General features: G+C 39.9%; 1 protein-coding gene across 1 annotated transcript; it reads left to right on the top strand.

Moving 5' to 3' along the window:
- The first annotated feature begins 2896 nt into the window (after positions 1–2896).
- LOC115775924 (GTPase IMAP family member 2-like) lies at positions 2897–9039 on the top strand. The gene is made up of 4 exons (XM_030723449.1): positions 2897–2970; positions 4757–4798; positions 6030–6089; positions 8427–9039. The coding sequence occupies exons 2-4, from the start codon at positions 4780–4782 to the stop codon at positions 9017–9019; spliced, it is 672 nt and encodes a 223-aa protein (XP_030579309.1). The 5' UTR covers positions 2897–2970; positions 4757–4779; the 3' UTR covers positions 9020–9039.
- Positions 9040–16228: the final 7189 nt, after the last annotated feature.

The following is a 16228-nucleotide window of genomic DNA, read 5'->3' as shown; positions in this document are numbered from 1 at the left end:
TGAACCTAAAGCAACATAACTAAGTGAGGGTGCAGTGTCACTTGATCCAGCCCTAACTATAAGCTTTATCATAAAGGAAAGTTTTAAGCCTAATCTTAAAAATAGAGAGGGTGTCTGTCTCCTGAATCCAAGCTGGGAGCTGGTTCCACAGAAGAGGGGCCTGAGAGCTGAAGGCTCTGCCTCCCATTCTACTCTTAAGTATCCGAGGAACCACAAGTAAGCCAGCAGTCTGAGAGTGAAGTGCTTCATTGGGGTGATACGGTACTATGAAGCCTTTAAGATAAGATGGGGCCTGATTATTTCTCTGTAATTATTGTAGGGTCTTTACCTTACAATTGTAAAATGCCTTCAGGCAACTGTTTGCTGTGATGCCAAATGGAATAAAATTGAATTGAGTAGTCCATTACTATTCTCACTGTGGTGTTTTTGATTAACTGAAGGCTTTTCAGTTTTTACAACAGCCTGAAAATAATGAATTACAATAGTCCAGCCTAGAAGTAGTAAATGTGTGGATTATAGCTTTTCAACATCACTCTGAGAAGGGATGTTTCCTCCTGCTGCAACCAGGCTTCTGTAAGGCAAAGTGTATAAAAATGTTGATCATAGAGTCGCTGCTTCTGTGGACTTCACAGCAGTAAGAAAGACTGCAGAATGATTTGGGCACATTTTCTACAGACAAACAATAAAGCACGCAGATACAAACAGTGCTGTTAGTATAAAACATTCCTGCTTTTATTACACTGAGCATGAAGCTAAAAAACAACATGAATTTTAATCTAATTTTGGCCTTCATCTACTGTAGTTATTGAGTAACTAGTTACTGCAGCAGGATTAGTGCAGAAAGCAAGGATGCTCTGATGTTTGAGGACAGTCAGCTTGTTCCGTCCATTTCTCTCCATTTTTTCATTTGCAGCCATAGATGAATAATTGATCCCACAAAGTACATTATTGTGTTATAGCAGCAAGAGAACAGTATAATCTGCAATAAATAAACATCAAAATGAGAGTAAAAGTGCCAACTCTACCAAACGGTGAATATCCTGGGAATGAACATTGATAGGGTTCCATCTTATAGGTACCTGGGTGTTCTCCTGAATAATAAACTGGGCTGGTCAGACAACACTGCACTTTATAAGAAAGGCCAGAACAGACTACCTGCTCAGGAGACAGGAGACTTAGGTTCTTTGGGGTGCTGGGGGCACTCCTGAAAACTTTTTATGACTCTGTTGTAGCAGAACTAAAGGTGGTGCTGCAGAGCCATTTTGAAAGGGCCATGCCTGAAACCATTAAAATATGTAAATTTTCACCAGACCTGACATGTGTGCAAAATTTCACGAGTTTTTGGGCATGTTTAAGCCCTCAAAAAAGCAATTTATTTGCCTGAATAATCAAAAGCAGATACAATAAAACACTGAGGTCCAGACCTCTGTGTCATCATCAGTAGTTATGGTCATGGTCTCCAGAGAGATGATGTCTGTTTGATGAACATATTCAGTTCTTCATAAAAAAGTGAAAATTATCTCATACATTTAAAAGGGTACAGTTTTTTACTGTATCCCTTTTATAAAGGTTTCACTGCTTCATGTTTAACAGATAATCTTAGGTGTGACATCCGGTTTCATTCATTTATATTTACGTTACATGTCTTGGTCTTGCATTTAGAGGTGCATGAATAAAGTTGAACTGAGTAAAACTAAGCAAACTGGAGAAAAGGTGATTCTTTTTTGTGAAAAAAAAATGAGTATAAACAATAGAAAATACTTCATATGCTTAAATGTTCAATAACAAATAATAATTAATCTAATTAAAATAGCTGCATTCCTTTCCTCCGCCTGCTGCACGGAAACATTGTTGGGGCCAGTAATTAAAAAAAAGAAAGAAATCTGTAGAGTCAGCACTTTGCAGAGACTCGGCAGGCTTCCACTTTCATTCCAAACTTTTCTCACATCAAGAATTTCAGCTCATTATTCAAATGCGACAAGATTTTAGAAACAGAAATGCAAGAATAACTGAACAGATCAATCAGTGGATTTATCAGGAACTTGGTGATTGAGCGCATAACTACATCAAATATGACACTAATCATCAGGTGAGTAATCTGTCTGTGTTCATATTATTTTGGTGAAATGTCACAGATCTGGAACCAGTTTTTCGATTCACTTTAAACAGAGTAATTTATTTTAATTCTATTCAGAAATACTCTGACTGACCATGAACTTAACTTCTGAGTGATTTGCTGAATTTTTATTTGACTATAAAATGTAACATTTGAAGAGGAACTCGATGACACCCTTTAGCCATGTGATTATTTATGCTGTTAATAAAAAAAGATTTCTGTGGTTAGAACAAAAGAAGAAGAAAAGGTCTCAGAGGACAGTAAAGTCTTTTCAAGTCCAATTTAATAAGACATTAATGAAGGTTTTACAGAGTAAAGGACATACACCTGTCTATGAAAGTGAGCTTAAATCTTAGCTGTGGCCCCAGCCATTGACTATTTAGAGTTTCCAGTTGTTGGACATTAACCCTTAAACAGTGAAACAGAAAAAATAAAATCTGTTTGTTCTGCTGTGACTCAGAAGGTGCTGGAAGTGCATCCTGAAGTTTTTATATTTATAGCGACTGTGCAGATGGTTTAATGTTGCAGGATAGACCTAGTCAGCACCTGGTCAGTTCAGTCAGTCATATCACACAGATGATGAGCCTTTCAGACCTGCAGCTTGGAAACGTTCAGATAAAATGTAAAAACACAAAGAATGTCAGCTGGGTTACATGAACCTTCTTCATTAGGCTGAACTTTGTGCTTTGCAGCAGCACTAATGCAGGACCTCTGCAGTCGCATTAAATCATGTTTTTCTTGTTGTTGCTCTTTTTCCTGAAATAAGTCCTGAAACTGTCATTCTGGCTGCATCTCTGCAGAGGAAGATGATGTAAGATCTCAGCAGCACAGCAGCCAGAGACTACGACCTAACTGTGAGTGTCCGTGGAATTAATCTCAGTGAAGAACCTGTTGATATTTTAATAAAGTAGAAACACAGCAGGTAGCTCCACATGTTTTTAATTTGGCAGAGTTTTATGCTGGATGTCCTTCCTGATGTAACCCTGTTGGGGATTTGTGTCTCCAGCTGGAATTGAACCAGCGACCTTTTGCTTCCCAACCCTACAAAGTAATAGACAGTAAATCATTTGAAACACTGAAAGGCTGTTTGTGAAGCAAACATAAATTAACAACAATGAGGCCAGTGGCTATGTGCCTGTTATTCAGAAGTTAGTTGAGTTTTGCTAGTAGTAAGCTAACAGTGTGAGCCCCACGAAGGGTTGATGAGGCTCTGAACCAAAGCAAAGCAGACAGCTGAGGGAGTCGGCAGATTTTGTCGGGTCTTTACCCACAAAACAAAGCGCCTTGAGGCGACTGTTTGTTGTGATTTGGTGCTATATAAACAAAATTGAATTGAATTGAATTTTCATCAACAAACTGAGTTTCTCTCCTGCTGCACTTGAATCAGCTGACTGACAGTTTCATTTCCTCACTCATAAAGTTGCTCTCAAAGGTCAGAATGCAGGAAATGAATTTACAGAAGTTCATCTTTTTTTATAACTGAAATCCCAATTAGACATGAGTTTGCTATTTTTTGTACTTAAACACGTTTATAATCGGCTCTGTAGATTTTCTTAGCAATAAAAATATTATGTCTAATATGTGTGTGATATATATTATCTAACATCTAAAAATGCAGACTTAACACATTGAACAGAGGAGGGCAGGAAAACAACTGCAGGAAAGTAACTATACATGATAACTATAATTACAAAATACAAAAGAAAACACAACCTAAGCTAAAAATTTAATCACGAAAAACAAAACGGGAACCCAAGCTGGAACACAAAACTCTGAGGAACAAAGAACAAGCCAAGCATGAAACATAATGTTAAAAAAAAGCTTCAAACTCAGAACGTGGAACGCAGTCTCCATCTTTCTTGTGGGCAGTAATTAGTTTTCTTGAACTGGAAACATTTACAGTGTGTTACTGTATCAAACAGTAACAAACTGTTTAACTCAAACTTATCTGCATAAAACTTTATATGCATAACACACTGCCCAGTGGTCAAGTCGTGCTATAATCAGTCACTGACTGAAAAATGTCTGTCATGTTGGGATTGTGTTGGAGATTATGTGACGACTTGAATACTTGTTGAGGCTGAAAGAACTTTGATTCAATTCAGTTTTATTTATATAGCATCAAATCAGAACAAACAGAGTGTGTAGTGTTCAGATGGCTCGCAATGCACCACCATGACTGAGACCGCTGTGGTGATCAGTAACCTCAGGCCAGCCTTCCTTGCTGGGTGTGTTAGTGTGAATAAAGCTGCATCTGTGGGGTTGAGAGCTGAAACACAAACACAGGCTGTGACCTCTGTGTCACGTTTGTTTCTCCTTCCTGAGCTGATCAGAATACAGAGGTTTGACTGAGAATAACAGAGCGACTCCTGCGTGTGCAGATCAGTTTCTATCCTGAGCTGCACTTTCAGGTTTCTTTGAGAGACTTTTACTTGTTGTGCTGTAGCTGAGAACGTGTTACAGACTCCTGAAGTTTTTATGCTTTTCCTCTGCGGATGTTGGAGGACAGAGCTTGTTAAGAAGTCTCTGAGATCAGAGGTCACTGTATGAAAACACAAGTGTTCACCTCTTCTTCATAAATCATGTTTTCATTTGTTGTCACTTATTATTGAAGTTAGTCTCTTTTTTTCTTCCTTCCAGCTGATGATTGCAGCAGAGTCATTATGGCCAGTGCAGAAGCTGGTGAGCGCACTCAGTCGTTATTATTCTGATAACACACTGTTACATCTCACACAGACGATGAAGTGTTCAGGCCTTCAGTTTGATGAAAAACTAAAGAAGAAGAAGTGAAGCTGGTGAACATGAACCTCTTTCACTTCTCTGAACTTTGTTCTCTTTGTTCTCTTCACTCCCATCATATCATATCATATCATATCATATCATATCATATCATATCATATCATATCATATCATATCATATCATATCATATCATATCATATCATATCATATCATATCATATCATGTTTCTGTTTTTTTGGTGAAACTAATCTCAGAAAGAATAAAGACACAGTTTGAACATCAGGTTGGATAATAACTGTTTTTGATAGTATTTTACAAGAAAGGACACACACAATTTTAAATAGTGTCTTATATTGTAATTAAACTGTATGTTAGATTATTCTGTTATATGTGTTGTTCATATACAACACATATAACAGAGATAAAGACTGTTTTTTCTTTGTTAATACCTGAAAAAATAACACTATGAAAGGTCAAAGGGCATGAGCCCATCTGTGATTACAATGATGGAACCAAGAGGCTTTGTTTTCAGTTACATTAATAAAAACGCACATTTTAAAGAGACCTGATTAGACCGAATGCTGAACACCAAGTAATTAACTAATAAAACCAAAACCAAACAGAACAATAACAGGAAATAATGTCATAAATGTGGTGTAATAATGGAGCCACACATGAAACAAAATCAGAAATAATAATCACACTTCTGATAAAACAAAATACAAACAAAAGCAAAACAAATGTGTCTCTTTTGTATTTCAATGTGCAGTGGCGCTTGGGTAGGGGCTTGCCTTGCAGCTAGAAGGTTGCAGGTTCAAGCCCCTGTCCTTGCGCTGCATTGTGTCCTTGGGCAAGACACTTAAACCACATTGCCTAATGGTAGCGCCGGTCTCTGGCTGCATGACTGCAGATGCTCGTCTCTGGATGAGTGATCTGGAATGAGCATTTTGTTGTGTGCCTTGTGCGCACAATGACAATGAGTTGAATCTAATCTAAAATATTAAGATAGAAGATCTTCCTAATTTCACAGTGCTTCTCATGATCTGTTACAGTATGGGTTGTAGTATAGCACAGGTACAAGATTTAACTCATCAGGTTTTTGGCTGTTAAATCTTTGCTCCAGTCAATAAACAGAAGGAGAACTAAATGACTAAAATGTTGTTTTTGTTGCAGTGACTGAAGACAGGCTTCCCACCAAGCGCTGGAACAGCAATGAGTTCTTACCACCTGACAGTGAGTTTGGGACACTGAACACTAATTATTGGAAAAAGAAAGAATAGAAATGAACACTGGAAATCAGATCATTGAAATCCTTGAAATAATATCCATACAGAGCAGAAACACAGTAATGTTTGAACACATAAATATGAATATTCAGATTACAGTTGGGTCTGAAAAAGGATGGACAGTCCTAATCTCGCCACTGCTGGGTGGGCAGGCAACTTTCAGCTTCATCAACACAACAACTCAAGAAAGAAGTCAGTCAGGATTTTCAGAGTGATACTTCAGGCGCATCTGTTAAAAATCTTGGATGACTTTGAAATTTGGTGACATCAAGGTCAGAGGTCAAGTTTACAGAAAATTTTGTGAATGCTTGAGAAGAAGGTCCTGAAGAGTTTTTTCAGCAATGCCTTAAGCTTTTCACACTGATATGCAGCTATATCAGCGCCACTGTTTCAGTCTTTTAACAAAATGACAGTGAATTTTTTTCTAGTTTGCATTCTGTGAATTGTCCTAATAATAATCCTCCTGCTGTCAGATCGCTGTAACTGTATGGATTTTCATGGCACAGTTTGATAGCAGAAGTCTTGAAAGATGTTCCAAGTTCATCGTTCCATTTGTGATGTTTTGCCTTTTATGTGAACACAGTCTGGAGTGTTCTGTCAATACTGCTGCAGTTTGTAGTCAGAATGATGATGAGACTGACCTAGATGGTGCAGGGATTTAATTTTTTTTGATTATTTGTTAACAATTAATGATCTCAGATGTTTATTTATTTTTCTTTCTTTCTTTTTTTTTTTTTTAAGCTCAGATGTTTAAATAGGCCCGTCATATATAGTGGTGTGGCAGGCAGAGTGTGGACCCAAATGTAAGACTCCAGAGACAGATGTAAACTAAAAAAACCTCAGCTTTATTGCTGTTTACAGCAAATAAACTAACTCACCTTTGACAAATACCAGGCAGTGAAGAATAATCACTGTTTGTATGCTGTCATGACGATGCATGTAAGAGCATTCAGAGGTGATCCGACAGGCAGGGAATTTTATTTATTTATTTATAAGTATTTGTGCCTGTAACACATAAAATCTGGGTTTTTAAGCGATTGTGAAGGTTTGATTGGAGGCTCTGAAACTCACCCGGCAGGGTCACCGGAAGTGAAGCTTTTTTTATGCCAAGTAAAATAACAGGACTCATTTCCTTATTGGGTTGAAAGGACATATTTGTATGGTCCTGCGTGCACTGATGAACACGTCAGTTATAATCAGCACTATAATGATACTGCTTAAATAACTGCCACTGGTTTGGAGAGGAGACAGGAGGAGAGAGAAATGCTGCCAGGCCCAAATCAACACTTTCTCCTCAGCTGCAATGGATGTGGATCAGAAGAGGAAGTAGCGACTCCATCCAAAGTCTCCTAGTTTCCCTGAAGTCCATAATCCAGCACAGCAGAGTGAGCAGAGAAGAAAAGTCTTATAACCACTTTTTATACTCTTTCACACCCCGCCCCCCCACTCCTGCTGAGATCACTTTTGCACCACATTTACTTCCTGTTTTTAACTGTCTATGCATGGTGATCACACTGACTTCCTGTTCATAATATCTTTGCCTTTTTCTCATTCAGAATCATTATAGAATCATTACTTTTATTCCACCTGTTAATTCTAAATATGGCATTTCAAACAAAATTACCATTAATGCCATCACGTGTGTATATATATTTCTTAATGCTATGATTTTGAAGCTATCCCAGAGATGAATATTAAGTCCCTTAGACTGTCCCAGGTGGATGAAGCCTTGGGGATCTCAAACTCTTTGACAACACTCAGGCCTTTTTGTGTTATTAAGCTCTCCAGAATGTTTTTACCCCTCAGGATATAAGAAAGTTTTTCTCTATTATTCTCTATATGTTTTCTCTGATGCCTTGCCTGTTACATGACAACATCAGAGAAAATAATCCACAGATATCCACGAAGCAGCTTTTAAGTCAACTGTCTGATTATATTTGAGTCCCATAAAATAGGGTATCAGGGGAAAAATGACTATAATTCCACAATAGTTGATAAACTATTATAATACAACCATGCAAAAAAAGAAAGTTTCCATAGGACTTTATGCAGTCCTGTGAAAAAAGTACACAACTGTTATTTCAACCTGATACTCAACCTCACACACTAGCTCAGAGGCTCCTTCATCACCAGAGAGGTGATGTTACCTGTTCCTGTAGCCAGGTAATGAAAAATGAATTAAAACTCATTAGTTAAAACATTTTTTTTCCTTTTTATTGTATTAAGTTGATCAGATTCTTTGTTTTTACTTTTATTCATTTCATTTGATTTGTTGTAATTTCAGTGTGTGAGCTGAGGGTTGTTCTGCTGGGGAACAGCTGGTCTGAGAGGAGCTCAGTGGGGAACTTCCTACTTGAAGACACCAAGTTCAACACTATGAAAACAACAGAGTGCTGTGTGAGAGTCACAGGACAGCTGAGGGACAAAGAAATAGTTCTCATCAACACTCCAGATCTGGTTCATCCAAACATCTCTGAGGACAAACTAAAGGAACATGTGGAAAACTGTGTGAGCCTCTCTGCTCCTGGACCTCATGTGTTCCTGCTGGTTCTACAGCCTGAAGAGTTCACTGAGGAGCAGAAACTGAGACTCTGTAGAGTCCTTCAACTCTTCAGTGATCGATCATTTGATCATTCAGTCATTCTGATTTCAAATCCCAAAGAGGAGGGTCCAGATGTCATGGAGAGGTTTGAAAACCATCCACCCATAACAGATATGATCAGACTGCTTGGAGACAGATACTCGTGGAAGATGAAACTCGATCATTCAGAGCTGCTAATGCACTTGTGTCAGATTCTAAAAGCAAACAACGGAGAGCATGTGAGGTGTGATGGATTTGAGACTGAAGAATGTGCTTTAACCAAAACATCTGAATAGTTCAAACATCATTAAATCTGGTTCTGTGTGGGAAGAGGGGAGCAGGGAGGACTTCAGCAGTCAAGGTCATTTTAGGTCAGACTGAGCTTCATTCAGGCTCAAAGGACATGAGCACCAACTGCAGGGTGCTAAGTTCTAAACTACCCTAATATAGTCTGTCACAACTACTTCAAAGAAGAGTAAAATTGCATATTTACACTTGATATGAAATAAGTTATAATACAAAATGTCACATGCTGGCACATAACTGAGTAAAAAGTACCCACTCGTCATGAGAGAGTGAACACCCCACTGTTTATGGGAGCGTGCAGTACAAAGCAGATCTTCGTTTGCCTTCAGTGTCCATCAGTCAGACACCAGGTGTGATTGCTCCTTTAGACCAGTCCCTCCTAAAATAGTTTGCAGTAACTGAACACATATTCATGTTCATATACAGCAGTAATGAGTACTGTGAGGAGGTTTATCTGAGTAGATTGTTGCTTTGTGAGCACTGACCAGCATCTTCCCTTTTACTTGTGCACTGTGCAGTGTCTGGGTATTCACAGAGGTCAAAATCATGTCCAAAAATGTCTCACAGTGACAACAATTCTATGTACAGTTACATGAATCCTTTGAGTTGCTGTCATATGATTGGCTGATTAGAGACTTACGTTAATGAACAGTTGAACGGGTGTACCTAAAGAAGTGGCCACTGATTTTGTGTTTTGGATGGATGGACTTTTTCAATTTAGTGACATTTAATCTGCTCTAAACCTGAGCTGTCACTAGATGGCGCTGTTGGATTGTGTTTGTCCATGTGAACAACGTAACTAGTTGGAATTGCTGGTTGTTCTACATTATTATCATGTAATTTTAAGGAAAAACGAATCCATCCATCCATTCGCTTCCGCACATCCTGTTAAGGGTCGCGGGGGGGCTGGAGCCTATCCCAGCTGTCATAGGGCGAGAGGCAGGGTACACCCTGAACAGGTCGCCAGCCTGTTGCAGGGCCAACACAGAAAGACAAACAACCTTTCACACTCACATTCATGCTCTCATTCACACCTATGGGCAATTTAGATTAGCCAATTAACCTAACCCCAGTAAGTGCATGTCTTTGGAATGTGGGAGGAAACCGGAGTACCCGGAGGAAACCCACGCAAGCACGGGGAGAACATGCAAACTCCACACAGAGAGAGGGAGAGGCCTGGGCCAAGGTGGAATCGAACCCAGGCCTTCCAGATGGTATTCTAACTGTGAGGCAGCAGTGCTAACCACTACGCCACCGTGCTGCCCAGAAAAGAAAGAAGGAAAAAAAAAAACAAAAAAAAAAAACAAATTTTTTTGTTAATTTAATTTTCAGACCAAAGTCATGAACAATCAGAAATGACAAAGACTTTAAAGTGTGTAGTTTGTTACTGTGCTCTGGGAGACACCCATCACAAAGACACTTTTTATGCCTTCCAGTTTTCACTCTTCAGGTGTTTTGTAGTCCTAATAGTTTTATGTGTAACAAAACAAAATATTACAGAAAAGTTGCTACAAACCATTTTGCTCACCCTTTGATTTTTCTGCAGATATTCTGGGACTATCTGGGAATCAAAATATCAAACATTTTGGATGTGACAGGAAAATAAAACATTACTGCAAATGTGAATATATGTGACTGGTTGTCTGTCTCTCTGTGTAGGTCAGGGGCATAGGGACACATCCCTGCCAATATCAGAAAAGTCCGTTATGTTCCTACTAATTGGGGTATGATTAGCTAGGGAAGGTAGAGAGATGTGGGGTGTAAGTAGCTCCACACCGGATCCAGATTCGGCACCAAGGGGGACCTGTAAAAAAAGCAACCCCCCCCCCCCCAAAAAAAATAAATAAATAAAAAATCAGGCTCAGGAGGTAGAGCAGGTCATCTAGTCAATTCAATTTTATTTATATAGCACCAAATCACAACAAACAGTTGCTTCAAGGTGCATTATATTATAAAGTAAAGATCCTACAATAGTTAATCTACTAATCGGAAGGTCGGTAGTTCCATTTCTGGATGCTCCAGTCTGCCTGCCAAAGTATCTTTGGGCAAGATACTGTGCTTGTATGAATGGGTGTGAATGGGTAATTGAATGTATGAATGTTGTATAAAGCTATCTAAGTGCTCAGCTAGAGTAGAAAAGCACTATATAAGAACAAGTCCATTGACCATTTTGGATCTTGGTGATACTGCAGAATTGCTCAAAGAGAATGAAGTTGTTGCAGTGGTCCAGTCAATGTTCAGACCTCAAACTGACTGAAATTCTGTGGTGGAACCTTGAGAAACCTTGTGCATAAATGAATGCCTGCACTGAACTGAAGCAATGCTGTAAAGAAGAATGGGCCAAAATTCCTCCACAATGATGTGAAATGCAGACAAAGTCACACAGAAAATGAGTAATTCCAGTTATTGCTGCTAAAAGTGGTTCTAAAAGTTATTGAATCACGGAGTGTACTTATTTTTTCACAGGACTACAGAGAGTCTTGTGAAAATCTTATATTTTTTATGGTTGTACACATAAAGATCCATAATTGGTTATAACTAACTCAAGCCATTACAACAAGATGTATTCTGGACCTTCAGGTTTCAAGCTTCTGACTTGTTTTCTCAACCATACTAAAAAGAAAAAAATAATACAGTAAACTGCTGGAGACTAAAACTCTGTTAAACTTTGCTCAGCAACCAGTGCCAAAAATCACCTCCTTTGTCTTCAGTTGGTTTAGTTAGTATTTCAAACTTGTTAGTAACTCAGCCTAAAGAAGAAAGACAACAGGAGACAACTGACAGTGTCAGTGACAACTGGAGCTATGCTGCTTTTGAATAAATTCATGTACATACCTCCAAATAAACTCCAAAGGGCTTGGCCCCCTCCTCCTGGTACTTCACTTTGATGTAATTAAGGAAGCTGAGGATGATGATGGATCTGCCCTCCATAGTTGGTGCTGATGTCTTTACTTGTAGATCAGAATGCCCTCAAACATCAGCACAGCAGCTTTTCAGTTTTATTATAACAGATGGTTGGTGAATACACCTTCCACCTCCACGCAGAGAAAACCACTCTATGGGATTGAGAAAGGGGCTGTAAGGTGGATGGAACACAGTGAAAGTTCACATTGTCCAAACTATGACGTATACAGGAGGCACTGCTTGCTGATCCAGCTGTTCACATGCAGCCATGTGATCCTGTAGACCACCCAGGAATGTGAGGAGGTGTTCGGTATTGCATGGCCCCAGGTTAGCATGATGGTGGAGGACCCCCAGTTACCAATAGCTGTACAGAGGGTGACATTGCCACCCCACCGGCCAGGGACTTCCATGATGCATGAAAATGGTGCTCCTGACACCCGCATGTGGTCGTTGTTCAATTTTGGGAAAGGGGGAGTGCACTTGAATATTACACTGTAATGAACATTGCAGTACTTGCAGTGTGGCATACTGTATGTCAAATGTTGCACAGCATGGAACAGTGAATATCCTGAAGATGCTGCCACAGAGAATCTGTTCAGATTGGGTTGAACCCTTTGTTCTGCTTCCCTCATTGTCATCTCGTGGACGAGGACATGGACAGTGCAGTGGTCCTCGTCCTTTCCCATCTCGTCCGACACCTCTCACACAGGCTCTTCCTCCTCTGCCTCTCTGTATGCGTCTGTCCATTGTAGATGCACATGTGCCACCTGCACACTAAACTGACTTTTATCCTACCCAGTTTGTCTGCTCACATCATTGGACATGTGTGTTAAATTGTGAGTTGCTGTGTGTAACAGCTGACAGCAGTGTTGGAATTGTGTTTGCATTCTGCTGCCAGTGTTTAAGGTTTTGCAATTCTGGCAGAAATGATTCGAATGTTTCAATGTTTCACAAAGCCTCACTTTGCCCATCACTACCAATAATTCTTTTATGCATATAGAACCAGAGGATTTACACTTACATATTATGCATTCACCGGGTTCCAGAGTGCTGTATCCTTCCTCTAACGAGTTTGCAGAAGTCATGTAAAAATTACAAAAAATCAAAGCCTTATAATTTAAGTGTTTTATCAGTCTGATTAGCTGCTAAAAGCACTTCCTATCATTTTCATTTTCGCTAGGAATTGCAGGTATTTGCTGGGAAACGTAGTTTTTTTTCCAAGGTCTGGCACAGCAGAAAACACAGCTTGTTTGACTTTGTGCCTTCCTGTAAAAGTTACAGGAAGGCACACTTAGAACTTTTAGATCCTACATTATTGTAAATTGTTTATTTTAATGCACATGCTGTCTTTTTGCAGATTTAGCACAAGGCAATTTTTTAACTTTTCTTACAGTTTATAAAAATCAGTATATATTAAAAATGAAGTCATGAACACACTCAAAACTAATTTTCTGTGCTTTCAAACTTTTTTAAAGCTTTTTCTCATTTGCAATTTTGAAGTCTTTATATACAGTCTATCTACACTGCTCAAAAAAATGAAGGGAACACTTAAACAACACAATATAACTCCAAATAAATCAAACTTCTGTGAAATCAAACTGTCCACTTAGGAAGCAACACTGATTGCCAATCAATTTCACATGCTGTTGTGCAAATGGAATAGACAACAGGTGGAAATTATTGACAATTAGCAAGACAAACTCAATAAAGGAGTGGTTCTGCAGGTGGGGACCACAGACCACTTCTCAGTACCTATGCTTTCTGGCTGATGTTTTGGTCACTTTTGAATCTTGGTGGTGCTTTCACACTCGTGGTAGCATGAGACGGACTCTACAACCCACACAAGTGGCTCAGGTAGTGTGCAGCTCATCCAGGATGGCACATCAATGCGAGCTGTGGCAAGAAGGTTTGCTGTGTCTGTCAGCGTAGTGTACAGAGGCTGGAGGCGCTACCAGGAGACGTGGAGGAGGCCGTAGGAGGGCAACAACCCAGCAGCAGGACCGCTACCTCCGCCTTTGTGCAAGGAGGAACAGGAGGAGCACTGCCAGAGCCCTGCAAAATGACCTCCAGCAGGCCACAAATGTGCATGTGTCTGTACAAACGGTTAGAAACCGACTCCATGAGGATGGTATGAGGGCCCAACGTCCACAGATGGGGTTGTGCTCACAGCCCAACACCGTGCAGGACACTTGGCATTTGCCAGAGTACACCGGGATTGGCAAATCCACCACTGGCGCCCTGCGCTCTTCACAGATGAAAGCAGGTTCACACTGAACACATGTGACAGACGTGACAGTCTGGAGATGCCGTGGAGAGCGATCTGCTGCCTGCAACATCCTTCAGCATGACCGGTTTGGCAGTGGGTCAGTAATGGTGTGGGGTGGCATTTCTTTGGAGGGCCCTCCATGTGCTTGCCAGAGGTAGCATGACTGCCATTAGGTACCGAGATGAGATCCTCAGACCCCTTGTGAGACCATATGCTGGTGCGGTTGGCCCTGGGTTCCTCCTAATCCAGGACAATGCTAGACCTCATGTGGCTGGAGTGTGTCAGCAGTTCCTGCAAGATGAAGGCATTGAAGCTATGGACTGGCCCGCCCGCTCCCCAGACCTGAATCTGATTGAGCACATCTGGGACATCATGTCTCGCTCCATCCACCAACGTCACGTACCACCACAGACTGTCCAGGAGTTGGCGGATGCTTTAGTCCAGGTCTGGGAGGAGATCCCTCAGGAGACCATCCGCCACCTCATCAGGAGCATGCCCAGGCGTTGTAGGGAGGTCATACAGGCACGTGGAGGCCACACACAATACTGAGCCTCATTTTGACTTGTTTTAAGGACATTACATCAAAGTTGGATCAACCTGTAGTGTGTTTTTCCACTTTAATTTTGTGTGTGACTCCAAATCCAGGCCTCCATTGGTTAATAAATTTGATTTCCATTGATGATTTTTGTGTGATTTTGTTGTCAGCACATTCAACTTTGTACAGAACAAAGTATTCAATGAGAATATTTCATTCATTCAGATCTAGGATGTGTTATTTGAGTGTTCCCTTTATTTTTTTGAGCACTGTATTTAGCAATCTTAATCATTAATCTTAATCAAACATTAATCATCAATCAAGCACAAATGCCGTTAATGAGGACCCTGGGTGGCTTAGTGGTGAAACCGGCACATGCCGCTTTGAGGTGCTGGTGGTGCGGGTTCACGTCCCGGCCCGTTGCCAATTTGCCTGCGTGCCTTCCCCTGTATCTTTCCCCCATTTGCTGTCTCTCTCCACAATGATAAAAAGCTGCTGTGGCTAAAAATGCCATTAATGAACATTCACCAGCTTCTCATATATGAAGGTTTACTACGTAAAGTAATATTTATTTATCATGCAAACTCAACATTGTTTTGCATTTTTACAGAAAAACAAGCAAACTATTTAGTTAGAGTAATCATTTAATAATTATTATCATAACAAAAACAACTGTTATGTTTGGATTTTTTAATTTGGAGAATTTTTGTTTCTTAATTATGTAAAAGTAAGAAAATATGGAAAAAGTTACAGGCCACAAGATAGACAACCTGTAAGTTTTTATAGGTGCACATTTAGAAAACAAATTTACATTTAATTATATAAAGTAATTATCCACTTTGCCCTGTTGATGTACATTAATAAACATCATCGAGTCAGTACTGAATGTGTTGCCCTCTGAAGTGGACAAAGTTTGGATAAAGGCAGAGGAGTGCAAGCAGTCTGACAGCAACAGACAATAAAGTGCTTACATACAGAGAATAATAAATGAGACTTTTTCCTCTGATTCTCACAGTCTTTGGAAGCATTGATCATTTGTTGGCTGAAAGGGCAGCAGAGAGGCCAGCTATTGGCTCAGGTCATCACCTTCTAAATACAGTCACACTGCATCATTACCACGGATGGATGGAAGGATGGATTAATGAACACACATGCAGTTCAAGGCTGATGAAGATCAACTCCTCACATACAATTTACATTGGATGAATAACACCAGTGATACTTTGAGTTGCACATTCTCAAATCAATGTAAAATTATAACTCCCCACACTGCTAAAAGATTTGTTTTTGAAGGAGTGGAACGCTTGACTATGGAATGAATTGGTAACATTGAATCTGAGGGTGGCACTAGAGGTCACTAGGTCAAGGGGAAAAAAAAGCATTAAATCTGAACCTTGGAACTGGTTTTCTTTAGAGGAACTGACTGAGAGATCTCATCTTTCGGCCAGAAGCAACAGGGAAAAAAGACCGCTTCTTCCTCTTAATGGACACTTG

This window comes from Archocentrus centrarchus, unplaced genomic scaffold (genome assembly GCF_007364275.1).
Source record: "Archocentrus centrarchus isolate MPI-CPG fArcCen1 unplaced genomic scaffold, fArcCen1 scaffold_26_ctg1, whole genome shotgun sequence".
Taxonomy (NCBI): Eukaryota; Metazoa; Chordata; class Actinopteri; order Cichliformes; family Cichlidae; genus Archocentrus; species Archocentrus centrarchus.
The sequence above is the reverse complement of the archived record's forward strand: the minus strand, read 5'-3'. Positions and strand labels throughout refer to the sequence as shown.

Coding starts and splice junctions, on each gene's coding strand:
- LOC115775924 (XM_030723449.1), top strand. Junction 6,090..8,426: donor TGAGTTCTTACCACCTGACA/GTGAGTTTGGGA, acceptor TTGTAATTTCAG/TGTGTGAGCTGAGGGTTGTT.